Source organism: Octopus sinensis, linkage group LG25, assembly GCF_006345805.1.
Source record: "Octopus sinensis linkage group LG25, ASM634580v1, whole genome shotgun sequence".
In the NCBI taxonomy this organism is placed as follows: Eukaryota; Metazoa; Mollusca; class Cephalopoda; order Octopoda; family Octopodidae; genus Octopus; species Octopus sinensis.
Window position 1 is genome coordinate 515578 of NC_043021.1, and position 27566 is coordinate 543143.

General features: G+C 40.5%; 1 protein-coding gene and 1 long non-coding RNA gene across 11 annotated transcripts in view; one reads left to right on the plus strand and one right to left on the minus strand.

Moving 5' to 3' along the window:
* Positions 1 to 27566, plus strand: part of LOC118767841 — a 94030-nt gene that overhangs the window by 54902 nt on the left and 11562 nt on the right. The window lies entirely within an intron of this gene.
* Positions 1 to 27566, minus strand: part of LOC115224204 (ATP-binding cassette sub-family C member 9-like) — a 99173-nt gene that overhangs the window by 50589 nt on the left and 21018 nt on the right. For 9 of the 10 annotated variants that reach the window (XM_036513138.1, XM_036513136.1, XM_036513134.1 and 6 more), the window contains exons 3-16: positions 25556 to 25735; positions 18434 to 18490; positions 16993 to 17349; positions 16273 to 16425; positions 15192 to 15347; positions 14084 to 14218; positions 13313 to 13475; positions 10838 to 10878; positions 9501 to 9749; positions 9114 to 9188; positions 6706 to 7141; positions 3676 to 3781; positions 2197 to 2292; positions 1762 to 1846 (exon numbers count right to left, since the gene is read on the minus strand). In XM_036513138.1, the coding sequence (XP_036369031.1) occupies positions 1762 to 1846; positions 2197 to 2292; positions 3676 to 3781; positions 6706 to 7141; positions 9114 to 9188; positions 9501 to 9749; positions 10838 to 10878; positions 13313 to 13475; positions 14084 to 14218; positions 15192 to 15347; positions 16273 to 16425; positions 16993 to 17349; positions 18434 to 18490; positions 25556 to 25735 (2289 nt within the window). The remainder of the gene's footprint in view (positions 1 to 1761; positions 1847 to 2196; positions 2293 to 3675; positions 3782 to 6705; positions 7142 to 9113; positions 9189 to 9500; positions 9750 to 10837; positions 10879 to 13312; positions 13476 to 14083; positions 14219 to 15191; positions 15348 to 16272; positions 16426 to 16992; positions 17350 to 18433; positions 18491 to 25555; positions 25736 to 27566) is intronic. The other variant, XM_036513141.1, reaches the window with a different exon arrangement.

A 27566-nucleotide genomic window follows, 5' to 3' on the forward strand; every position in this document is an offset into this window, starting at 1 on the left:
TTTAAATGTTGAAGTGAATGTAACGGTTTTTGTGTGTTTCTTAAATGGCTTACAAACACCTTCCACGCTGCAATATATATATACACACATATATATATATGTATGTATGTATGTATGTGTGTATATGTGTATGCATGTATGTGTGTGTGTGTGCGTGTCTGTGCTTGTGATTGTCCTCCACCACTGCTTGACAACGAATGTTGGTTTGTTTACATCCCTGTCACCTAGTGGTTTGACAAAGGAAACAGATAGAATAAGTACAATGCTTACAAAAATAAAACTGGAGTTGATTCATTAAACTACAATTCTTCAAGGCATTGCCCCAGCATGGCCACAGACCAATGGCTGGAAAAAGCAGAAGAATAAAAGAATACATTCTCTGCTTTGGTCATATGTTGAAGGCATGAGAAAGCTTGAGTTTACATGAGAAGGCCTAACAGACCTGGTAGAAACAGCAGCCAAATCTCCCTCAAATCACACCTTACTGTCTTATGTATGTATATATATATGAGCCAATGAGGGGGACCTCTACATGGTAGCTAGACCTGGTAGAAATAGCAGCCAAATTTTCCCCAAATCACACCTTACTGTCTTATCTATGTATATATGTATGTATGAGCCTATGAGGGAGACCCCTACATGGCAGCTAGACCTGGTAGAAATAGCAGCCAAATTTCCCCCAAATCACACCTTACTGTCTTATCTATGTATATATGTATGTATGAGCCTATGAGGGAGACCCCTACATGGCAGCTAGACATGGTAGAAATAGCAGCCAAATCTCACTCAAATCACACCTTACTGTCTTATCTTTCTGCTACTTGGATATAGGTGTTATATTCGTCGTAAAAAAACTTTCCTGTCACACACTCACGCACACGCACACACACACACACACACACACGCACCCTCACACACACACACACACCCACTCACACACACGCACGTTAGCTTACAATTTTATTTATATATTTGCGTGTCTGTGTGGAAAGAGGAAGTGGGAGGCAGAGTGAAAGAATCACTCACTACAGTAAGTCAATTACTTTCATTTTATTCGTTGCCCACTGTGTGTGTGCGTTTGCGTGTGCTGTAAACCAGACTAAGAAAAGCATTTGACACACACACCAGAATGTGAGTTTTCTGTAAATTTTGCTTAACTGGAGTTTAAATTTTAAAAACTGGACCTGGCATGACGCGATGCATTGTACTCTTAAAAATGCAAGGTAAATTGTAATTGAAGAAATCCTATATTGTAGATTTGTATAACTCCCAAAGGGAGGCAGATAAAATCTGCCTTTTATAATAAGAGATAACAAACCATAAAATAAATTTTTGTTTTTCAAAACAGTAAGAGGGAAAATAGTGTTTATTTTTGTCTAATTCCACTTTATTCAGATTTGAAAAGTTTCCTCCTACTTTTCTGAATGTTAAAGTCTTTGATCAGATCCTCAAAATTAATCTCAGGTAACACATCTGCATCTATACTTAGTAGAGATAAAGGCATCCCAAATATTATTTTAGCAACTTTAAAGTGATTTCTTTTGTGCAGTAAACCATTTACCATTTCTGTGGTACCCCCTCCTTCCCTTGATGCCCTAAGCATGCGCTTATTTTGCTTAATGGTTAATCCAGAGCTGGTGGAGACCCATTTGCTACTCTCAACAGACCATATTATTCTACAGTAGCATCTCTTCATTGGCTGAACACTCAAAGTATGGCTCTAAATATAACAATAATGAGATGATTGACTCATCGACCTACCTGATCACCAACTTCTGTTCGGTCTTTGGCTGGCCACAAAGTCAGGTCTGTGTTCAGAGAAACAGCATGGAGTACTTTTTTATATCTGCAATAAGCAACAAGTACTTTAGAGAGACACACACAGATACCACCCAATACATTATGTAAACACATACACACACCACCACTGCCACCCAATCCAGTCCCCAATTCCTTATGGTTATTCATAGTACTTAATACTGAAGGTCTTCTCCATCAATTATGGATTCTTTGATGAGCATACATCCCAAACTGTTGACGTTTAACTTTATATTCTCCAAAGTTGATGTACCAATCCTGTCTCTTTCAACAGCAAGAAAACACAACTGCCACTCACACCAAGGAAACAGCACTGCAGCACACACACACACAGAGTTTCATAAAAAAAAGACTAAACATATTCAAAAAAACACTTACTTTCTATAATTGTATGGTTGACCAAAAAGTATGTTTTCTTGGACTGTGGCATTCATGAGCCAAGGTGGTTGTGAACAATATGCCAATGTACAGGCTCTGTAAGGAAACAGATTAATCAGTTAATTATAATAACAAGTAAGAATGATATTAGTGAAAGAGGTTGTTGTGTTAACTTTACTGTTAGTGACTACAAATGGATAGCAAATTGTTGCAACAAAACTGTTAAGGATCATTTCTAATTAAACGGCAGAATATGTTATGAATGTATATCTCTGTCACTCTTGTTTCAATGTTTAATTTTTCAAATTTGCCTGATTTGGACAGAGTTGATTGAGGTATATTTTCTACAGCTGAATGACCTTCCTGTTGACAGCTCTTACCAATTTCCAAGCAAGGAAATAGTTATACATTGTTAGACATGTTTCTGCAGAATATTAGAAATGAATGACACCACCAGTATGGAAGTGATTCTCGTTTACAACTATTACATGATATCAAGACAAAGAGACACACACAATGTATGTGTGGGTCACACAGTGGGACTGAACCTGCAACCATGTGGTTGAGAAGCAAACTTCTTTACCACACAACCGTTTCCAATTCATTATATAAGAAATAAGAGATTGCACAACCTAGTGATTAGGGTGTTGCACCAACAATCACAAGAATGTGGGTTCATTTCCTAGACCGGGTGGCGTGTTGTGTTCTTCAGTAAAACACTCCATTTCACTTTTGTCTGCGATCACTTCGACATCTGACATGTGACACACTTGTGCACCTGTACAGGTAATGACAATTTGATGGTGGGAGTAAGAGCTTTGGTGCAACACAAACACTTGACTGCTAGAAACAAATCATTTGGGAAGGTTGTTCGGCAAGAAATTGCAGAATTGTCTTTCTCAGACTTGTGAGAGGCTACCATTCATACATATAATGTAATGCTGGCTAAATTAGTGAATAAGTGAGAAAGCTGTTACTTATTTTCATATTAGGATAGGGACATAATTTCTGCAGTCTCTGTAACTCTATAAACATATTAAGTGTAAAGCTATTTATTACTGCCACATGTTAGGAGTTCAATACAAAACAAAGTAATTAACATGAAGCATGAAAATACATCATTAAACCTTTTTAAAAACTGTTTTAATGTTTGTTCATGACATGGGCATGTGTTTGGTCTGAGCTCACAAGGGTAGGATAGGTCAACACAACAAACAACAATAACAATTATAACAACAATATATTTGGCATTGATACCACATCAAAGACATGCAGTCCACTCTGTAAAGTGGTTGGCATTAGGAAGGGCAGTATCCAGTCATAGAAACAATATCAAAGCAGACAGTGGAACCTGGTGCAGTTTTCTGGCTTTCCAGCTTCTTTGGAATCATCCGATCCATGCCAGCATGGAAATTGAATATTAAATGAAGATGATGAAAACATACACACACACACAGACAGAGAAACATAGAAACATACCTGTTCCACTCCATGACTCCAGAATCCAAGACCATTTCCCCCAACATGGCTGATAACAATGTTGATTTGCCTGACCCAGAGGGACCAGTTATTATTGTCATCTTACCTACAGAATAGAACAACAACAGTAGTAGTAGTAGCAGCAGCAACAGTAGTAGCAGCGGCAGCAGCATGTGGTGGTGGTGCCTACAGTAATGATGGTACCAGAGACTACCAAATATCTCCAACATCACCATTAGTGTCCAAGTGAAGCAACATCATTCACATCCTTCACCACCCATCCCTCATCCCCCATGCAAACCCTCAAATATTCTTAAAAGGTTAACCTTTCACATCACTAACCCATGCATTCTCCGCTCCAAATTAGACCTCTACACCCTCAACCACCATCTAATACAACCACCACCACCACACAACTCATACACCTGGCAGAAATTAGATGGTGGTTTCAACAATAATCTTCCCAAATTTACCATCAACATCAACATTTTCAATTCCTTTTCCTACAATCCACTTATACAAAAATACCTGAAACTGCCTTAAACTTTTTGAGACACATGGTGTTTTGGTTTGTGTAGCCAAAAAAAGACCAAAATCGTTTTTTTTTTTTTTGTTGAGATTGAAACTGATGGGTACATGAAGAAAACAAAGGATAAAGTGCCTAAAACTATTTTATTAGTATGTAAAACTAAATATATATTATGAAAGCTTATAAATAATACAAAATATCTACCACAATAAGAAAACCTACAACAAAATACATATAAATATAGAAAATAATAAGCATAAATGTGCGTGAAAAAAAACAAAACATTATGTACCAAAAGACGATCTCTGATTGGCTATTACACTTCAAAATCAACCATTCACAATATTTGTTTCAGTGGTCTGATGCACCAACCTCAAAGTCTTTTCAGCTTGTATCCTTTGGGCCAATCAATCGGCCCAAGTGTCCCAAGATGGTTAAGAAACAGCACAAAATGCTGCCCATCAAACTGTGGAGCCACTGAGCCTATGTTGTGTACATGAACAACACTTCCAGAACATGCATTTTCTCAGAGAACCACAATGATCCTCCTCATACCTATCCCTACATGACCTCCCCCAACTACACAGCCTCGTAATGCAGATGACACTCACATCTGCTTATCATTTACCAAACGTCTGCACAATTATTCTTTTATATAAACCACAGAGAAACTTGGCTCCACTTACCAAATTTACTGTCTCCTTTCTTATCAGCAACACCAGACACAACCAAATACAGCCAACCATGACATTCAGTATCACGCATACACACACACACACATATATATATATAGAGAGAGAGAGAGAAAGAGAAAGAGAAAGATAAAAGGCAGAAATACTAGGAGATATATACATAAGTTTCAAAGGCGTGGCTGTATAGTAAGTAGTTTGCTTCCCAACCACATGGTTCCAGGTTCAATCCCACTGCGTGACACCTTGTCATGCATATCTATATGCATATACATTTGTGTCTGTGTTTGTCCCACCCCCACCCGCCATCATTGCTTGGCAACTGGTGTTGGTATGTTTACATCCCCATAACTTAGCGGTTCGGCAAAAGAACCAACAGAATAAATACTAGGCTTTAAGAAAATAATATTCAGAATAATCAGAGACAATAAAGTCAAAGTAAAGTTTACCTTCCTGAGTCTTGCCGACTCATAAGGGGCCGGTTTCCCAGTTTCTATGGCATATATATTCCCCCACCTGGAAGGGATGCCAGTCCTTCACAGGATAACTCATTTTTGACAGCTGAGTGGACTGGACCAATGTGAAATGAAGTGTTTTCCCTCAAGAACACAACGCATCACCCAGTCCAGGAATTGAAATCACAATTTTACAATTATGAGTCCAACACTCTAACCTCTAAGCCATGTGCCTCCACAGAGACAATAAAGAGGGCAAAACAACACACAAACAGGTAGCACTTTTGATCAACAGAAAGAACTGACAAACTACATGTTGGATCCCACATGGCTAACAGCAGTCCTACTTGTGACTTGTCATCTCCATAACAAAACAACATGCTATGCCTTATAACTGGTTCAATAGGGAGCACAGCCACAGACCAACTACAACAAAATAAAAATATTAAAATTGTAACTGGCTCAGTTTATTGTCACAACAGCTTTGGCTTTCATAGACCCTGCATTATGTAACTTTTAAACCAGCCCAAATATTCTACCAGTTTTATGTTGAAACTGGCCAGATCCAGCCTCTCCCGCCTACCCTACAATGTCATTCTAAAAGTGAACAGTCATAACATCAAAATCTTAAAGCTATGAGATAACGCATGATTAATTGAAAACAATAAGAATAAATAAGGATTCCATTTGACAGAGTAATTTGAATGCTGAAGGGTTAAAAAAAAATGGTCACCTTAAACTAGCCCAACACACAAAGATATAAAACAGTCCAGAACAACATCCTAAAAGCACCATGTCTGCTATTCAGCCCTGGCAAACATAACACACACACACCACACCACACCACACCACACCACACCACACCACACCACACAGAGAAATAGCTGCAACATCAACTGTTTCATTGGCCTCAAACATTCTGCTGGGATGTACAGCAGCACCAAGTGTGGAGGATGAGCAACTGTTGTGCTGTGACCAAGTGTCCTTCACCCCACCACCACTGCTGCTGTGGCTGCTACCAGAATCTGCTGGTAGACAGAAAGAGAATGCACAGTCCCCACCGTCATACTTACACCCCTTACCAATTTATCACTGCACGTTGAAGCATGCTTTTATGGTCCTGGGGACACACAGAAACATAGCATGACTGAGATGAAGGCCCTGTTGGTAATTTGGCCTGAATGCTATGCGACGACTGCCCAAACAGAGCTCACCTGGGGCAACACAACCACCACCATTATTACACTTTGCTGCCAAAAGTGATGATGAAGAAGAAATTTTGCAATAATATAAAATATGAGGGAGAAACTAAGATGCAGTTACAGGTAAAGAGAGTAGAGATGCTAAAAGAACTTACCCAGAGGGATTTTAATGTTGATATCTTTTAAACAGGAAGATTCATCAGAGAGGTCTGTAGAGAAAGAAGCGTCAGTGATGTCAAGGGCAAGTCGGTGTTCTAAGGTCGGAGCAGCTTCTGCTGTTTCTCCCTCATCTTCCGTGATGGAGAGGTTGCCATTGGTATTCCGTCGACGATAATGAAACCCTCGTCTTTCAGCGATGTAGGTGTCGTTTTCAGAAGTGATTGAGTGCTGTGAAAAGCTTGGCCGACGAAAGGCAGGGTCGAGGATGTCCAACACAGATGCCCCGCTGTTCTGCCGGCTGTGGTTTGGAGTGTGACCCAAGGGGGGACTACTCTCCACTGATGAGATACTTCCACGCATCGCTCCATTGTGGAACGCCATACTAAGCTGGTTGGTTTTTACATCATACTTCATCAGAGTGTCCAGCTTGTTCTAACAACAACAACAACATCAGTAAGAGTGACATCAGACACACACACACACACACACACCACAAACAAGAAAGTGAAGGAGACAAAACATGAGGTCTCAAAACGTTTATAAAGAGTAGAAGCAAGAGGAGATATTTTAATTGAAGGTGTATAGAGGATAGCAATAAAAGGAGATGAATTAGTTGAGGTTGAACAGAGTAGCAGTAGGAGGATATGTAACAGCTGAGGGTGTACAAAGAGTAGCAGTAAGAGGAAATATAACAGTTGAGGGTGTACAAAGAGTAGCAGTAAGAGGAAACATGACAACTGAAGGTGTACAGAAAGTAGAAATAAGAGATGTAGCAGTAGGAGGAGATGTAACAGTTGAAGGTGTAGAGAGAGTAGCAGAAAGAGAGATGTAACAGTTGAAGGTGTACAAAAAGTAGCAGTAGGAGATGTAACAGTTGAAGGTGTAGAGAGAGTAGCAGTAAGAGGAGATCTGTCTGGAAGAGTGGCAGTGATGCTTTCCCAAACTTACTAACATGGGTGGAATTGGTTTTGAAAATTCAGACATTTCTACATCACTGGATCTTGAGTCCATCACCAGCGGAGTAAGAGTGGAACCTGTTGTCAGCCATGTGGACTAATTTGGTTTACAGAGGAGAAAATATTTGTAGCCTCCTACACTACCAACTCCTGCAAAATAATGTACCATGCAGCCCACCTACATCATAGGACCATAGTGTACCATGTGGTCCACATACAACAGGATAGTGTACCATGAGGTCCACATACAATATGATACCACATGGTCTACATACAATAGGACATACAAAGAGGTGCTGAAAAGCTCCTGGCTTTAAGGGCATCGTGAAAGGCCTGGTTAAATGCCCAATCTTCCGACTTCTTTTACAGGGCTTAGAAAACCTAAAGGACCGCTGCAATAAGTATGAGAATCTGAGAGGGGAATACGCTGAATAAAATCATAATTAACTGATCCGCCTGCGTTTTCTTTTACCCAATAGATACAACAGAATGTACTGCATGATGTGGTTGAACTATTATAGAACATACTGTACCATGTGAACCATCATCACAGCACAGTACACCATGTGATCCATTTTACTATAGGACATTGGGTACCATATCCTCCTTATAAAACAGAAGATTGAGTAAACAGAAAACTAAACATATTTCACATCAGCAGTCAGGGAAGCACGAGTGTGTAAACCAGACAGGCAGCAGGATTATAACAGCATGAAACTATTGGTAGCTCTTTCGATTGTGTATTTAAATTCATATTTATCTCTCACTGGATGGAGTGCTTTTTTTTCTTGACTTTACCTCTATTAGATCTGTAAACTATATGTGTGTGTGGAGGCGCAATGGTCCAGTGGTTAGGGCAGCTGACTTGCAGTCGTAGGATCATGGTTTCGATTCCCAGACCGGGCATTGTGAGTGTTTATTGAGTGAAAATACCTAAAGCTCCACGAGGCTTCGGCAGGGGATGGTGGCGAGCCCTGCTGTACTCTTTCACTATAACTTTCTCTCACTCTTTCTTCTGTTGGCCTGCTCGCTTAGCCAGCAGGGTGGCGTCATTTGAAGGCTAAAACAATGCGAAGCGCATTGTGACCAGCGATGTGTAACAACATCTGATAACCTCGTCGGTCACGGTGAGATATATATATATAATATATATATATATACACACACACACACACATCACTGTAAGGAAAAGTCGTGTGTGTGTATGTATATATATATATATACATCATCACAGTATTGAGAAGGTCATGTGTGTATGTGTATAGAATGTGGGGTGTATATACTGTTGTAGGAGGGAAGGGACCACATGGCCAGATGAGACGGGGAACTTAATCCCATCTGATGACTCATTAATCCTATCTGCCATTGAAGTGTTAAGGCAATAAATCAGATGTGCAGAAACAAAGCAACAGAGTGCAGTGTATGGTGCATCATTGTGCACATCTCACCTTACAATCAATACAGCAGAACATGGACTTGGCTGACTGGACAACTGATCGCAATCGAGACATGGAGAAGGACAACTGAAAGACAAGTTGTTACAACAATGATGATGACTAGAGTGGTAGTGATGACAATGATGATGATGATGGTGTTATAGCAATGACATTGATGTTAGTGATGGTGATGGTGTTACAGTGGTAAAGATGATTATAGTGATGGTGATGGTGTTACAGTGGTAAAGATGATTATAGTGATGGTGATGATGTGATGGAAATGGTATTTTGTGGAACTGACACTGACTGCTTCAGTGGTATGATGACGGTGACGGTGATGGTGTATCGTGTAATATGTGACTGGTAATTCAAAAGAGAAACGGTAAAAGCAAAAATTACCTCTGCATCTTTCTGTACATTGCTTGTCTGGTGGCACTTGGTGAAGAAGGCACTGGGGTGTTGGCATATTTGGCTGGATTGTAAGAAGGATGTCAACTCTCGGCTGCTGCTCTTTGCATTTAGTAAAGATATGTAAATAACACAGAGGAAGTAAAAAGGATAACACATCACTTGGAAGGTGGCAGCAACAGAAAATACTTGGCCGGGAGTCAGCACTGTTTCCTTTGAAATATGGTAGTAGAGAAAGGTCTAAAAAAAGAAATAGGATTGAAACGTTAGAAGAGAATTCATAGAGAATGAACTAGTCATCATCACCACCATCATTTGACATCTGTTTTCCATGCTGGCATGGGTTGGACAGTTTAACCAGTGCTGGCAAGCCAGAAGACAGTACCAAGCCCTATTGTCTGTTTTGGTGTGGTTTCTATGCCTGGTTGCCCTTCCTAATGCCAACCGCTTTCAGAGTGGACTGGGTGCTTCTTGTGTGGCACCAGCACTGATGGGGTTACCGAGTAACTTGCATGAAAAACATTCCTCAACTGAGAGAGAGAGAGTGATATTGAGGGAGGTGGATTTATGCGATGTGATGAGAGAACACACATATTTATATGTGTGTGTGTGTGTGTGTATATATATATATATATATATATATATATATATATATGAGTTTTAGTTGTTGCTCTGATAGATCACTTGCAGATATTGTACATACAGTTGTTGTTGTTGTTGTGTCCCTCTACTGCTAAACCCATTCAGCTCACCCACCCACTCCTCTCTCCTGCAAACCCTACATTTAACATGTCCCCACAACTGTCACTTTCTGGAACTTCCTCCCAGCTCCCGTCTTCCCCAGACTCACCAGTATGGTATGTCTCCTAACTTTCCTTCACAGTGAAAGGACTCCAAATGATTTACATCCTGACTCTCCCTCAGAGTTGAAGGGTCCACAGTAGCCTGCGTACTAACTCTCACCTCAGGGACTTCCTAGAATGGGTCTTGTCAGATAAAAGTCCCTTTCTTTGGTTTCTGATACCAGAATGTGTATTCTGCTTAATGACAGCAGGGGTAGCTGCAGACCCCCCCTTCCCAGGTCATATAAAGAGAGTTGGAGCTGGTTCATATCCACAGGACCTGCCCAATGGCAAACAACCACTGGACCGGACCAAGAATATGTGGAGGTGTGACAAGACTTGGTAAGTAAAGCAAGAAGATGTTAGTAGTATTACAAGAAGAACAGGTAAAAATGGCAAGGTATGTTATTGCATTAAAATTCTTCAGTTGTTCTTTAGAGAGACACATTAAACAAAGATATGTAGGTTCAAATCACAGGAACTTACCGCAGCTGTTGACAATAATGGGGCTGATGTAACAAGGAACTCTGCAAGAGAAACAATCAAAAGTTAATTAAGAAGCCAGTAATCAATGCACAAAAACAATAATCTGGTAGAGTCGTTAGGTTATCCCATCAAAGACCTTGTGCTTTTATGTGACACCAGCAGCCACAAACCCACGAGATTAGGATTGCTCAAATGAAGAGGGGTGTAGGGGGACTTGCTTGTAAGCAAACACATAGGTATATCTATCTATATACATATATACAGTATATATATATATATATATATATATATATATATATATACATACAGTAACTGCCGAAAACGGTCATGACTTCTGGGACTTGACTGAGGAAAGAAGGCCACAAATGACCTGTCTTTCAAATTGTTGTTTCTCTTGTCCACCTTGTATCGTCTTTCTGTCTGAATGTTTTATTGTACTCTATTGCGTTTTTGTTCCATTTATATATATATATATATATATATCTAATAATAGACCTAACTGACTACAATTTTAACCCCTACACTTGGTGCTCCTTCATTTTTATCAAAATTTATAAACATTGGACATTGATATCTTATGGATGCAGTGGTGTTCATCCATTACCACCAGCCCCCTTACAAACCATTGTTCTCTAAGTTCAGAGATAATTATTGTTTTGTTTTTTTTGTCTTTTGTGAAATTATTCAATGTAAAAAAAACAGTGTTTTATCATTGTGTTTAGTTTTTCTTTGGTTATTCATGATGGACATCATCAGTTACATCAATGACACCAGTTTGGAACTGCAAAAGAATTCATTTACATTGTAGGGAGGGATAAGAGAGAAAGAGTGTATAAACTGACCAACAATTGAATTGGAGTAGAATACACACACAAGTCTATCTCTATAGATTTTCTAAAGTTCAGAGCCGACACTGAAAGTTACAACATTTCATATAAGAAAACATGAATGCAAAGAATGCAATGAAAGACAGAAACAAATAGGTGATATTTCAAGAGTTATTGCTTTTTCATCAGCCCTACATCAAACCCATTAACTATCCATGAACACATTGCTTAAATACCCACCAAGTTTTGTGTTTAATATATAAACTGGATAAACCAGTTTACATATTAAACACATTCCTGGTAACTGGTATGCAAAAGTAAAATACCCACCTTCGGTCGTGAATGACCATGGGATTGCACCTGGAAAGTTCCCTTCCAAAGCACAACTTTGGGCAAGGTTGCAAATGGGAAACCAGCAATCGCCCATGCATACCAGCCTCCCCCTCTCCATGCCACCCATGTTATCCAAGAGAAAGACAAAGGTCGATACAGCTTGGCACCAGTGACGTCGCAACTCATTTCTACAGATGAGTGATCCAGAGCAAAGTGAAATAAAATGTCTTGCTCAAGAACACAACACACAGCCTAGTCTGAGAATTGAACTCACTACCTTATGATTGTGGGCCCGACACTCACCATTGAGCAATGCATCATGGTACATACACATAAATCTACCTCGCATTTTATATATACGATCTGTAGTCAAAAAGTATCTGACCTTGATTTTTTTTTGGCACAAAATATTAATGCGTGAGCAAAATCCGCATGGGTATGAGGTAACCATGTCTTTCCTGAGCATGTGCAAAAATTTCCGTGTCTGTAGGTTGCACATTTCACCTGCAGTGATGTGTTGAATAGAAACATGAAGAGTGTGCAATTTTTCTTTGAGTCAAGATGACCGAGTGCATTGAGCAAAGATACTGCATCAAATTCTGCCAAAAACTTGGTGATACGCAAGCCCAGACTATCAAGAAGATTCAGAAGGCCTTTGGAGATGATGCTATGGGAAAAACACAAATAAAGGAGTGGTACAACCGGTTCAAAGATGGCTGCACCTTAGTGGACAGTGAGCCATGTTGTGGCCGGACAATTAACAAAGAATACTACCTGGGGGTTCTTTGTCGCATTCATGAAGCTGTGTGGCAAAAACGACCTGACCTGTGGGCAGCAAAGAACTGGAAACTCTATGAGAATGCACCTACTCATTCCACCTACGTCATCCAAGCATTCCTCGTCATGCAAAACACACCACTTGTTCGTCAGGCTTCCTACTCCCCAGACTTGACTTCATGTAACTTTTGCCTATTCCCAAAGCTCAAAAAAAAAAAAAAACCACTCAAAGAGAGATTTGAGTCAACAGAAGACATTAAGCAAAATTCAACGGCACACCTCTACAACATCCCAAAAAGTGATTTCCAGGAATGTTTCCAGCAGTGGCAGGAATGCTGACAAAAGTGTGTAAACACCCAAGATGAATACTTTGAAGGAGACTAAATTAAAATGGTGAGTTTTTTAATATTATTTGTTTTTTGGCCAAAGGCCAAACACTTTTAGACAAAACTTTGTGTGTATATATATATATATACATACATACATACACACAAAAGAGAGAGAAAGTGTGTGTGAGCGTGAAAGTGTACAAACTGACCGATGATAGACTTGAGGTAGGCAATACGATACAACAATTTCATCTCCTTCTTTCGGTCCTTACAGACCAAACGGCTGAAACATTTCTCCCAGGCATTTAACTTGATCTGCTTGATGCCTTTTATTAGTTGTTTTACTTTCTTCACCCTCCTTTCACTGAGATTCTGAAAAAGAGAAAGAATGAGGCAGTAAGAGAGAGAGAGAGAGAGCGAAGTGGGGTATAATGGGTATAACAGAGTAAAGTGGTAGAGTCACACAGACAATCTAATGAAGTGGTTCTCAACCGCTGTATGTATAAGATTTTGGGGGGTCCATGCAAAAAATAGTAAATCGGGGATCCACAATAGTCTTTTATGGGTCCCTGAAAAAGTTTTGCTTTAGATGTTTGTATTGGTGTGTATTGCAAGAAACAGCGAGGTTTCTTTCTCTGACATTTTCCATTATTCAACCGACACAAGTTCATGAGTGAAAAACAAAATAGGAATTTGAAAGAAGTTTCTATAAAACTAGTTTTTGAACATGGAACGATTGTGGGGGTCCACCAGAAAAGAATAGCAATCAAAGGGATCCATAGATAAAAAATGGTTGAGAACCCCTGCTCTAATGGGATAATGACATATATAGGAGAGAAAGCCAGGGCAGAAGAGTTGAACAATGACATATAGATGAGAGTAGAGTAGTTTGGTGTGACAATGGTATTTAGGCTGTACGGTGATAAATAACAAGTGGGGAGTGCAGTTGAGGAATATCAGCCAGCACCCATCCAACATACCATTATGCTGCCTTGGAGTCTAAACAGGTGCCGTGCAGTGGCAATGTGCATACATGTGTGTACGGCAATGATGAAAAAGCCCACTACTGCACTGGAACCGAGTTTTAGGAAGACCACGATAAAACCGACAACAATCTGGAAAAGAAATAAGAAAGAGAGAGAGAGAGAGAGAGAGCAACAGGTTGAAACAGGTGGTGAGCATCTCATACATGTAACTATGGCAACGGAGTTGGGCGGTCAAGAGTAAACTGGACATCAATAATAGAAAGGTGATTCTTCTTTTATCCTTCTTTTACTTGTTTCAGTCTTTTGAGTGTGGCCATGCTGGAGCACCACCTTGAAGGGTTTTAGTCAAACAAATTGACCCCAGGACCTATTTTTTAAGCTTAGTACTTATTCTATCAGTCACTTTTGCAGAACTGCTAAGCTATGGAGATGTAAGCACAACACTGGTTGTCAAACAGTGATAGAAAAACACATGCACGCACACACACACACACACACATGCACAACAGGCTTCTTTCAGTTTCCATCTATCAAATCCACTCACAAGGCTTTGGTCAGCCTGATGCTATAGTAGAAGACACTCGCCCAAGGTGCCACACATTCGGACTGAACCCAGAACTATGTGGTTGGGGGGCAAGCTTCTTACCCCACAGCCATGCCTGCAACTATGATAATACTGATAACTGTGGAAATAGAATTGGTGAGGCATCCGAAATATGGAACAGAAACTGGAGAAGCTACAGAACTTTTGAACTAAAATTGGTGAGGCTACAACATAGAGTAACTTGTCTGAGGATATTTACAACAGGTGGTTGGTCTCCACAGTCTCCCCTGTTGTTTAGTGCCAGGCATAATTAAATTGTTCCATTTAGGACATTCAACAACCGGATCCAATCGGCAAAACTCATAGTTTCTGGTCTAAAGATGAAAATCGCCATTCTTTTTACCTGGTACCTATTGGTAAAACCCATCTATGGTGGATCCACATTGATTTGGTGTCTATGGAAAGGTTGCAGAATAAAAGGTTCTGTTGACAAAAACAATATTTTAATTGCAAACTCATGCCAGACAAATACTTTGGCTGAATGTCAGGATGACTTACCTGAAGAGGTATTGCCCAGAAATAGTGCAAAAAACTGTAAATGATCATCAGGTTGTTACATTCTAGTGTCACGTGGTTCATTATTTCAGTTTCTGTAATTCTTCCATGGGACAAAGCTTGAGTTGATAACTGTTGTACCTTGCTGTATATCATCACCTGTAAAAGACCGGGTGTAAAGGTGAGAACAACCAATCAAACTAATATCCTATTGATCACATTGTGTATGATATGTACAGACTCAGTTAATTGCTTAATCAATAATCAATGACAATTAAGGAGATAAGCAAGAATATTAGTGACATAAATATGTTGAAAATTGTTGCAAGTGGGAATTAAATTACTCCTAGACTTATCCTCTCTTCAGGAATTCCTCTCTATGTCAGTGTGTGTGTGTGTGTGTGTGTGTGGTGATTGCTTTATCTTCTTGGCTGATTGCCATCTCCTTCTGCTCCCTTGTTGTCAATGGCATTTCTGACTTTCCATCCATGACCTCACAGATGACTATTGTCTCACTGCAGATCTGAATGGTTTGAAGTTTAGATGACAGACAAAAGTTGTAACTTCCTGTACACTTCCATCTGGTTAGGTCTGCACACTTGGTCGTTCTTCTATCGCCATAAGACTTTCAGTAGATGGAATGACAAATGGGGTCACCATTTAGTATCTAGAGACAGGCAGAAGGGGGGAAGAGGGGAAGACCAGTAATCATGTGAAGCTGCAACGTTTACCTTGGTGTTTCCCTCTCCTAGAAGGATGCTGTGGCAACAGCTAAGGGTCACTCATTCTCAGTGGTTTTGCTGCATACCCTAACCCCAAGCAAAGGTATTTCAGCACCTTTGCACTTAAACAGATAGTCAGAATCCCAGCTATAGGTGTGCGTGTGTGTGTGTGTGTAAAAAATATTCAGAGTGAATATTCAAAAGAAAAGTAGGTTCAGTTGACCAGCTGACTGGAAATGAGCAACTCTAAGAACAGGAAATGGGAGCCTTTCAGTTATAATGTGTGTGTGTGTGCATGTGTGATATGACACATGCACACAAGATGTAAGAGAAGATGGACGCAATAATAGGTAAGGACTTACCTGTATAGCGGCTTTCATCCTCATCCCTTCTCGGATGAGTATAAAAAAATGGTACTCCATGAGAGAGTACTGCAATAACATGAGTACAAACACTAAAGTGATGAGGATGTAGCCATTGGAGAAGAACTCAGTGACAGACACGTTTAAGTTGTCCTGCAAAAGAGAGAGATAATGGTTATGGTGTACATGTTGTACTGGGGGTTGGCATGGTTCATGTGGTACTGAGTAGGGGAAATGGGGGCACTATGGGGGAGGGAGCATGATGTGTTTTGTAATATGTAGTGGTGGCCATGGTACATGTGATTCTTTCAGGTTATCATACATGTGGTATTATGGAATTATGAGTGTGACATGTGATGTATATGGCACATGTGGAGTGGAGGTAGAAGTGGGAGCTTCATGGGTGGAAGGCATGTGGTGGTGGAGGATGTAGTTCTGTGAGAAAGACAGTGGATATGAAGGTGGGTGGGGTTGTTGTTATGCAAAAAATGTGAGTAGAAGACACACACACACACACACACATATACTTATGTAGATTCATGTGCAGACACACAAAATAACTTGTGAATATTCACACATACACATACACACACAAACAAGCACAGATATGCATACACGTATACATTTACCAACACAGAAACACCCCCACACAAACTAGCATACACTCACCACAAATAAACAGACGCACACCTACACACAATCACACACACATATCCCTACCTTTTTATCCTGTAGAGGCAAGAGTGCTGCCACAGTGGTCTTAATGGCGGTGGTGGCAGCGGTGGTGGTGGTAGACGATCCATTGTAGATAGAATAAACAGCTCCAACGTCATCTTCCAGGGAACGTCGGGTGACAGACACTACACGTGATGTAGCATTGTGGTGTCTGCTAGTCGAACCAATTGGTTGACTGAATTCATTACAATAGTTGAGAATATCTTCTATCCACCATGGGCCAATGAATGCCAGTAAGTCAGCTGTTAGACGAAGACAACCACTCCAGATAATGGCCGGCCAGGAAGCTTTAAACATGCTGACTAACAAAGATGGCTTCAGCCCCAACCGTAATTTTGATTGCTGAAATGACAAGAGAATAATTGCAGAAATTTCACTTAAAGAATGGAGAATACTTCAGATTTGTAATAGAGCATACAACAGTGGTCCTTAAGTGTGGTTCCTGGGGCCGCATGTTACCCACAAGCATCCTTCCGCCAGCTCCTGACAGTCTTCCCTCTATACGTATAACAAGGTTTCATTTACTTGACTTGTGTCTAACTTTTTCTGGTGTGAACCCCTAAAAAAATCCAGGTTTGGGATCTGACTTGGATATTAGAAAGGTAGAGAACCACTGGTACAGAAACAGATATTTACATAGATGTGAAGCCAGTATGCTTCACTGGATGTGCAATGTCAGTGTGCATGTACGACAGAGTGTAAGCATCTAGAGAGAAAAGTTGGGCATAAGAGGCATCAGATGTGGTGTGAAAGAGAGACAAATGCACTGTTATGGTCATGTGATGTGTATGGACAAGGACAGACCTCTAACTGTGGAAGGAACCTGTGGTAGAGGTAGACCTAAGAAGACATGGGGTGAGGCGGTGAAGCATGATCTTTGAACATTGGACCTCATGGAAGTAATGACAAGCAACCGAGACTTTTGGCAATATGCTGTGCTTGAGAAGACCCATCAAACCAACTGAAATCACAGTCATGGCCGATGCTGGTGACACGTAACTGACTGATGTAGTCATGGCCAATACTGGTGGCCCGTAAAAAGCACCTTTCAAGCGTTGGGCCTCATGAAGGTAAGGCATGCTAACGATTCTGCCAACTCTTCACCTTAAGCTGTTACATATTATCACCATAAATATGTCACAATGTAACACCAAGGTGACACAAAGTTTCTGGATCCATTTCTGGGAAGAATATCTCAGTGAAATACTGAAGTTTAACTCAACATTGCACATGTGTTTTATCCCCTCAGTTTTAGATCAGAGTAGGTACTAAACCACCAGACACTGTACAGTACCAGATATTTTAGTGTATGACATAAATACTATACTCCTAGCTGCTGTATTGTACCAGCTGGTACTGTGCTGTACCACTTAGTATTCATCATTTAAATTAGTAAAACTGATCATCTGTAAAAACAAGAACAAACCTTGTTGTTTTCAAATGAAATCCAAATCTTCTTGTAGTTGTATGTAGATTTCTCTGTCTGAAATATTAAAAGTGAAAACGTTAGATAAACATTTGAAATATGAAGCAATTGGTTACAACCAAATAGTCACAAAAGCAGTTCAATGAGTTGTATTGCAATCTGGGATTGAGGATGAAACATACAAAATCACTGAGGCCTGTTACAGCTGGCAAAATAAATGACAAAATTGAATCTCGCCATCTCTTCCTTTACTTGTCTACAGGAGTTCATACAACACCACCGCCTCTCTCTCTCTCTCTCTCTCTCTCTCTCTCTGACATAGGACAGACTGAAACTTTATTCATTCCTCTTGAATATTGAACTTTGTGACCCTCTCCACTACAGACTCTCCTGTGTGAAAATATTATTAATACTGACCAATGGATTGGCAGTAATGGTAGAGTCAGGGCTGGATTAAGATCCATCGAGGCCCTAAGCACTTAAAACATTTTGGTGCCTCCATAAAAGATTATGTAATTCAAAATATAAACAATAACAAACCATAAAATAAATTTTTGTTTTTCAAAACAGTAAGAGGGAAAATAGTGTTTATCTTTGTCTCCTTCCCCTTTATTCAGATTTGAAAAGTTTCCTCCTACTTTTCTGAATTGCAAAGTCTTTGATCAGATCCTCAAAATTAATCTTAGGTAACACATCTGCATCTATACTTAGTAGAGATAAAGGCATCCCAAATATTATTTTAGCAAGTTTAAAGTGATTTCTTTTGTGCAGTAAACCATTTACCATTTCTGTGGTGCCTCCTCCTTCCTTTGATACCCTAAGCATGTGCTTATTCTGCTTTATGGTTAATCCAGCACTGGGTAGAGTGCCAAACAAAATGCCCTGTGGTATTTCTCTTTATGTTATCATCATCATTTAATATCTGTTTTCCATGCTGGCATGGGTTGGACAGTTTGACAGAAGCTGGCAAGTCAGTGAGGGGGGCACCAGTTGTCTGCTTTGGTTTCTGCAGCTGGATGCCAACCACTTTACAGAGTGGACTGGGTGCTTTTTATGTGACACCCACACCAGATCAGACAAAGACCCTTTGGCCAGGAGAGGAGAGTAGTGCTGAAGGAGGTAGGTTTGTGCCAGTTGAGAAGCTCAAGGATAACGGTAGGTTTCTAACTATAAAGGAGATACTTGGCTCCCCCAGAAGGAAAAGAAAGGAGAGGAAAAGGATATAGGGTCCAAGGGAAAGATAGAGACAGAAAGAAACAGATGGTGTTGGAGACGAATTGGAACATACCCACAAGGTACAGGTGGTAGAGACGGGATAGAGAGGGCTGTTTCATTATGGCATGAGAAGAGGTGTTTAGAGATGGGGGAATAGGTGACTGTAGCAAATGATGAAGAGAGAAACTGGAGCAGCTGAGGAGAGGATGGTAGATATGTGAGGGCATGGAGAGTGTGTGTGGATGAGCATATGGTGGGTCTGCAGTGAGCGGAAGGGCCTGCAGTGTGTGGTGATCATGAGTGGGTGTTCCGAGTTCAAATCCCACCAATGTCAATTTCACTTTTTATCCCTCCAGAATAAAGTTCTGGACAAGTGCTGGGGTCAATGCAATCAACTAAACCCCTTCAACTCATTTCTGGCCTTGTGCCAACGTTAGAAACAACTATTATTGATAATGGTGATGGTGGTGGAGAGAGTGGGGAGGAGTGGTGATGATGATGATGGGGGCATTGCAAACCACATGCAGTCAGGTCCATGGGGTCACCGTAACCAACCTTCTAAAGACACACAGACCACACCCTTTATAGGGTTGCACTGGCCACCTATAATAGGATCACAGTAAATGCCTAAAGTCACGCAGAGACAAGTGATGTACACAACCATTCCATGTCATTTTCTTGTCATTAGACATTTTCCATAACCAATATTTCTGTTTTCCCTAATGAAAATTTTATCATCATTTTCACTGTTAGTATTGGGTGACAAACTGTCAAGTTCTGGCCTTTCATGTTCAAACCCCACTGACATCACTTTTGCCTTTCGTCCCTCAAGAGTAAATAAAGTCAAATTCTGAGATTGACATAACTGACCATTTCCTTTTGAAAATTTCTGGCTTTGCACCAATGCAAAAAAGTTGCTGGCAGAAGCATTAGCATACTGGGCATAATGCTTAGTGGCATTTCATCCATCTTTAATCTTTACGTTCTGAGTTCAAATACTGCCGAGGTCAACTTTGCTTTTCATATTTTTGTGAGGTCAAATAAATAAGTACCAGTTGAGAACTGGGGTCGGTGTAATTAACTTAACCCCACCCCTGAAATCACCAGCTTGTGCCAAAATTGTGAAATCGATATTATTATTATTATTATTGAGTGAGAGAGCAGTTCATGCCATCAAAGTGACACTGGAGTAAAATATACGAAGCCCAATATACCCATCATGACTACCCGTCTGATAAAGGTACACCAGGCACATGCATCACAACCATATGTGCGCGATATGGTGATCTCATATCAAGATAAACAGCACATGACCTTGCAGGTGGGGCCCAGTTAGAATTTTCTTCAGGTTGAGTAGCCCATCCTGCTCAAACGGTCCCTGAATAAGGGTTGCTTAAGGATGTTGAAAGAACCACCCATGTTTCCAGAGGTGAACTATTCAAACCTCAAAGAATCCCTCTCAACACATGGCTATGATGCTCCCCAACTACTTCTGCTCGTGATCAGAGATGCACATATCGTCAGCCACTAAGGGACATGCTCAACTGGTTAAGGTCAAACAACTGACAAGCAAATCTGTGGTATTGAGCAGAATATTTGCTGTAGCCCATCTTTTATACCAAGACAAAACAATGTACATGATAACACTTCCAATCAGTTAAGATCAGAAGCCATGAGAGCCACTGCCTGGTACTGCATCAGGGCATTTATTATTATTATTATTATTATTATTATTATTAAGGCAGTTGCTGGCAAAACCCTGAGCATGCCAGACAAAATGCTTAGTGTCATTTCACCAATCTCCATCTCTGAGCTCAAATTCCACAGAGGTCAACTTTGACTTTCATCCTTTCGGGGTCAATAAATTAAGTACCAATTACGTACTGGGGTTGATGTGATCAGCTAACTACAATCAGCCACCAAATAACTCTTGAATCACATTCTACTTCCTTCAAAAAAAAAGGGGGCACAATAAATACTGCAGCCCAAGATACACTGTGAAAATAAATGTCGGAGTGGTTATGGCAGGAGAACCTTTAACAATAGGGTCTGGTTATTAAGGGCTGAGAGTAACAAGCACAACTGGAACATCTTTAATCATAAATCAGTTGGATCAGAGCTGAGCCAAGCCTTAAGCGGCAACCACCACTACAAACACCATCATCACCACCACCATCACTACAACTACCAACACCACCATTTCCATCACACTACAAACACCATCGCCACCACCACCATCATCATCATCATCATCACCCAGTTACTCAATAGTCATCAACTACAGAGAGATATGGGTAGATCTGGAGTGAATGATTGGTGGATTACAGTTGGTTGATGTTTAAATATCTTCCTGTCATCATCGATGGGATGGACCATGGCTCACAACAACTACAACAACAACAATTAGGTTAGTTTGAAGGTTGAGGTTGGTGGTGTGTGGTGGTGAGAATGCCATGCTGGTATTACATATATCAAGGTCAGTGACGCAGAATTGTGAGTAGAGGTGAGAGGTAGGAGGAAGTACAGAGTTGGAGGGAAAGAGCAATAGAGAGTGTGGGAGAGGAGGAGGGAGATTAGGAGTTACAAGAGAGGAGAGAGAGAAGATAGCAAAAGGGAAAGAGGGAGACAAAGTACAATAGAGTGAGGGGTGGATTTGATAGAGAGATGGAACAAATAAGGGGGGGGGGGGTATTAATCCAAATCCAGTAAATATGACAGTGTTCTGGTTTTTAAGAGGATTAAAACAGTTTAGGTAGACAATAATAATAATAATAATATTGTTGTATTTCAGGATAGTCTTTTTTTTTTTTTGCTAAATAAACCCAGGCACTAAATATTCATTCTCCACTCGTTTATTACTGTTCTTATTCTAACGAATGTCATTTGTCCGTAAATCCTGTGTCACACATCTGTGACCTCTTCAGTGACACTTTCCATCCTTGTGTGTGCTCTTGCTCTGCTTAATCCATGATTGACACACGAGGATGGAAAATGTCATTGAAGAGGTCACAGATGTGTGATGAAAGATTTCCGGACAATGGACATTCGTTAGAATAATAACAGTGATAAGCAAGTGAAGAATGAATATATGGCGCATGTGTTTATTTGGAAAAACAAAAAAAAAAAAAATTGACCATCCCAAAATACAAGAATATTTCACATGAGGAGTCTTGCAACACAAATTCATAAACAAAATAATAATAATAATATCTGCTTACTAATTGACCCATCATGCCTGTTTGATTCTGGGGTCAAAAAGAAAGGGGACAAAAAAGCAAAAAAAATACAATCCCTTAAATTTTGAAATAGGAAGAATTCGGGGCATGAGAACAGTAAAGGCTGTGCCTATAATAATTGGTGTGTTGGGAACAGTAAACCAAGATATAGACAAATGGCTAAAGGAGATTGGAATAGAATGTCCGGTAGAGCTCGGGTTCTAAGCACTTGAAAGACTGCTGAAAACGTGTGGATACCTAAAGTCACCGGTAGTAAACCCGGTATCAACAGAATCCTTACCAGGAATAAGACCTAACCTGAGACAGACCAAAATAATAATAACAATAATCCTTTCTACTAAAGGCACAAAGCCTGAAATTTGTGGGGAGGGGACTAGTTGATTACAATGACCCCAGTGTTTCACTGGTACTTATTTCATCGACCCTGAAAGAATGAAGAGGAAAGCTGACCTTGACAGAATTGAACTCAGAACATATGCCCGGTGTGCTAATGATTCTGCCAGCTCACTGTCTTAAGAATAATAATAGTAATAATAATCACCACAATATACAATTTAAAGCCCTTTAAAGTCACCTCCGGAGTGAAGCAAGGCTGCATGATAGTGCCAACTCTCTTTACCATCTTTATCGCGACAGTGTTGCATATCATAGATGACCTTCCACCTGGCATCGAGATCTCGTACAGAATGGACGGCAAGCTTTTCAACCTCACTCGCCTCAAAAGTACATCAAAGACAATGGCGCGAAGCTTGCTAGAGTTCCAATATGCCGACGACAACAGTGTAGCAGCTTACAGAGAGGATCACCTCCAACAGATCCTAAATGCTTTTCATCATGCATATACTAAACTTGGACAAAGCATCAACATCAAGAAGACTCACTTACTCTACCAATCTCCTCCCAATACCCGTGTTGACAACCCGCCATCGATTCAACTTGAAGGAATTCCACTGGAAAATGTGAACCATTTCTGCTACCTTGGGAGCTATCTGTCAGCAAAGGTAGACCTCAGCAATGAAATCCAACACCGTCTGAAGTGTGCAGGAACAGCTTTCGCCAAGCTTCAAACAAGAGTTTTTGCTGATTGGGACATCCGAACCGAAACCAAACTCATGGTGTACAGGGCAGTCAGTATTCCAACCCTCCTTTACGCATCCAAAACCTGGACCCCGTATAGTCACCACCTCAAAACGCTCGAGAAATTTCACCAACGCTGTCTTCGGAAGATCCTTAACATCAGCTGGGAAGACAGAAGAACAAACGTCAGCGTGCTACAAGAAGCAAAAATGACCAGCATCGAAGCCTATGTCATCAAAGGCCAACTAAGATGGAGCGGCCACATGGTCAGAATGACTGACAAACGACTTCCCAAACAGATATTCTACTCCCAACTCAAAAACGGCAAGCATACAAAAGGAGGCCAGAAGAAACGCTGCAAGGACTCCCTGAAAACAAACCTCAAAAAGTGTGACATCGACTTCACTAAGTGGGAGGAAACGGCAAAAAACAGACCACTCTGGAAAACCACCATCCATGAGGGAACGGCGACTTTCGAGTCGAAAAGGTCTGCAGAGCTGGAGGAGAAAAGACGACGACGGAAGGAGCGCCAACAACAACTCTCCCTTCCGGCACTAGATGTCCGCACTACGACCGATCTTTTCAAGCAAGTATTGGTCTTATCGGTCACCTATGGACTCACCAGTAAATTTGCGCGAAGACCATCATCCTCGACCTTGAGGGATTGCCATGATGTGTGATAATAATAATAATAATGGTGATGATGATGGATCCAGTCACCCTAACCATTTTTGCCAGAATCACTCACCTTTTGACAAATTTGCTGGGAAAAAATACTTCCCCCTCCACTTTCAGTCCTTTCCAAGTGAAACTTGAAAAAGTTGATAAGGGTTTGAATGAAGAGAAAAGTGTCAACCTCAGTCTTTCAGCTTTCTCCACCAAACAACCTGTGTCACCATAACCACTCGACAGGGGTACCCCAGCCTGCCCCATCTTGTTAAACCTCTGACAGCTAGGTTCATCCTACATGCAACAATGACTATGGTGATGATGATGACGATGATGATGTCATAATTAGGTGAAATGGGACAGGGGACAGGGTAGTGTATTGAAGCTCCTTTCAGCATGTTCTATCACTGCCTGTGGCATATGTTTCTATAAGGATATCATATGTAGTAAACGTGGTATGATGGTATTCATCACAGTTCACATGATGTTAAGAAATACCCTCCACAGATGTGATGTAACGGAGTTCATTACAGTTCTTAGGGTGTTAAAGAATGCACTATGTAGTTGATGTAATGTAGTGGTGGTCATGGTGGGAGAGGTTCTGGAAGTACAGACATACAACACATTATTTAGAGACACAGTGGACATACATATATATACAAACACACATTTAGGCACACACACACACACAGTTCTGACTCATCCAATGTGAGAGAAATATCAATGGTGTGATACATTAGCAACAAGAAACTTATCCATATGATTTGAAAGAGAGAGAGAGAGAATTTGGTGTAGTGAGTGGAGCCGTGCCATTTTAGGGTCCAATAGAATAGAAACCATCAGCAGTGAAGTCAAGCCTTGAGAAAGGGGCCACTGAGAGAGGAGTTAGGGAAGTGAAAGAGATGGAGTCAGATCCTTTACTTACCATAGGGAGTTTACCCAGGTTGTGTAACTCTATGACGTGTCGGAAACCTTTCCTTATCAAATCAGTAATCCACCAGAAGGTAATCTTTGATAAGAAGCTTACATAGGGTTGGATGTATTTGAGATAAGCCAGTTCTTCAGGGGAGTGTACTGGGCATGGTTCTTGGAAAAAAGCATATTTCTGGAATGAAAAGATAGTAAGAGATGAACATTATCATGAGATCATTATGAATAACAAAGCCTTCTTGCATTAAATAACTCAATCCCTAAATACAAAAGAGACCCTTAAAATAAAAAAAAGGCAATATTTACAGAAGAGCTTGATTAGCAGATGGATGTGCAATTTGTTAATATTCAGACTGACCTAAAGAGAGCAGAATAGCAGAAATGGTTTTTGGCTGAGTGTCTTTATATTCTGAAGTTAGTCTCCACTGTTATCAACAACACTGTTTTTATGTCTGTTTTTCCCATTACTGGTTTGTGTTGGCCAAAGTCTTATCTATGACCAGAGACTCTTTCTGTTGATAACCATTGACTGGTTTTCATTCACTGAAAGTGTTGAGTTACACAATGTGATATCATGGCTACAAACATGATGTCACTGCTTTGCTCAAACTGTGTCATGCAAACACATACAGAAGGTAAATATTCAGACATACATACATATATACAGGGTCCGGTAAACTGCGCAAAAATGAAAATAACACTGACATCTCATTTTAACAGATATATTTACCAAAATTACATAAAAAGATCTTGAAATACTAAAGTCTACAGTAAATTTATTCAATAAAATTGCCATTGGCTTCAACCACAGCTTCCAGACGACTACGGAATCACCTGCAACTTTTCTGGGCAGTCTCCTTGTTTAGGTTGGTGAATGCTGCCATAATCTTTGCCATCAGTTCATCTTTGGTGTTACAAGGAGTTTTGTTGGTCTCTCACTCAACTGTGCTCCACACATAATAATCAAGGAGGTTGCAGTCTGGGGAATTAGGTGGCTAGATATTAGGTGTGATGTGGTTGCAGAAATTGTCTGACAGCCATGACTGGGTTCTCCTACTTGTGTGACATGGTGCAGAGTCTTGTTGCCAGACATAGGGTCTTCCAGCAGCCACCCTCTTGACCCAGGGCAGCACTACCTCCTCCAGGCACTTGATGTAGGCCTCCATGTTGAGTCTGAAGATAAATGGAGGTATAAAGTTGCCATCACTAGTGATCACTCCAAACGCCATGATATTGACTGGAAGTTTGATCTTTATCATTCTTGGTACATGTTTTGGGGACACAACAAGCTAACGGTTGTTCTGTGTGTTCCTAGCAGAAACATTTCTCGTCTGAGAAAAACCAAAGCATGTTCAGTTGAAGGGGATTCTCAAGTTTGTTCAAAAGCTTTGTAGCATGGTCTTTTCCTCTTGTTCTTGATGGCTTAGGATAAAAATAGGCCCTTTCACATCTTGTAGGAGGAATACCAAATGTCTTCATGCACTACCTGCCTGATAAGAAGATCAGACACTCCCATGTTCCTGGCGATGGACCTGATTTACTTGGAGGGATCATCATGGCTTGGATCTCATCAACAAATTCAGGGGTTCTTTTCATATCAGAACGATCAGAGTGAATTTTTTGAGCTGCTGTACTTTTGTAGTCGCCATTAGATTCATCCAACTCTTTCCGAATCCTCTGCACTGTCCTCAGATTCACACCCAAGCACTCTGAAATGTTCATGTTGGGAACTTCCGACGCGAATGCCAAGCAGTACGGCATGTCGTTTCCAAATTTCTGGCAGGGTGAATTGCATCATGGTACTGTTTTTCTCACAGAGAGTGCCCAACTGACCCTACTAAACTATGTAGTCAACAAAATCAAAAACAAACAATGTGCATGTGCAAAATTAAAAATATAGAATGGCGACAAATTACCCACCCATTGCACCCTGTGTATATATATATATATGCACACACACACATTCATGCACACACACCTACATACATTTTGAATGGTGGAGTTGA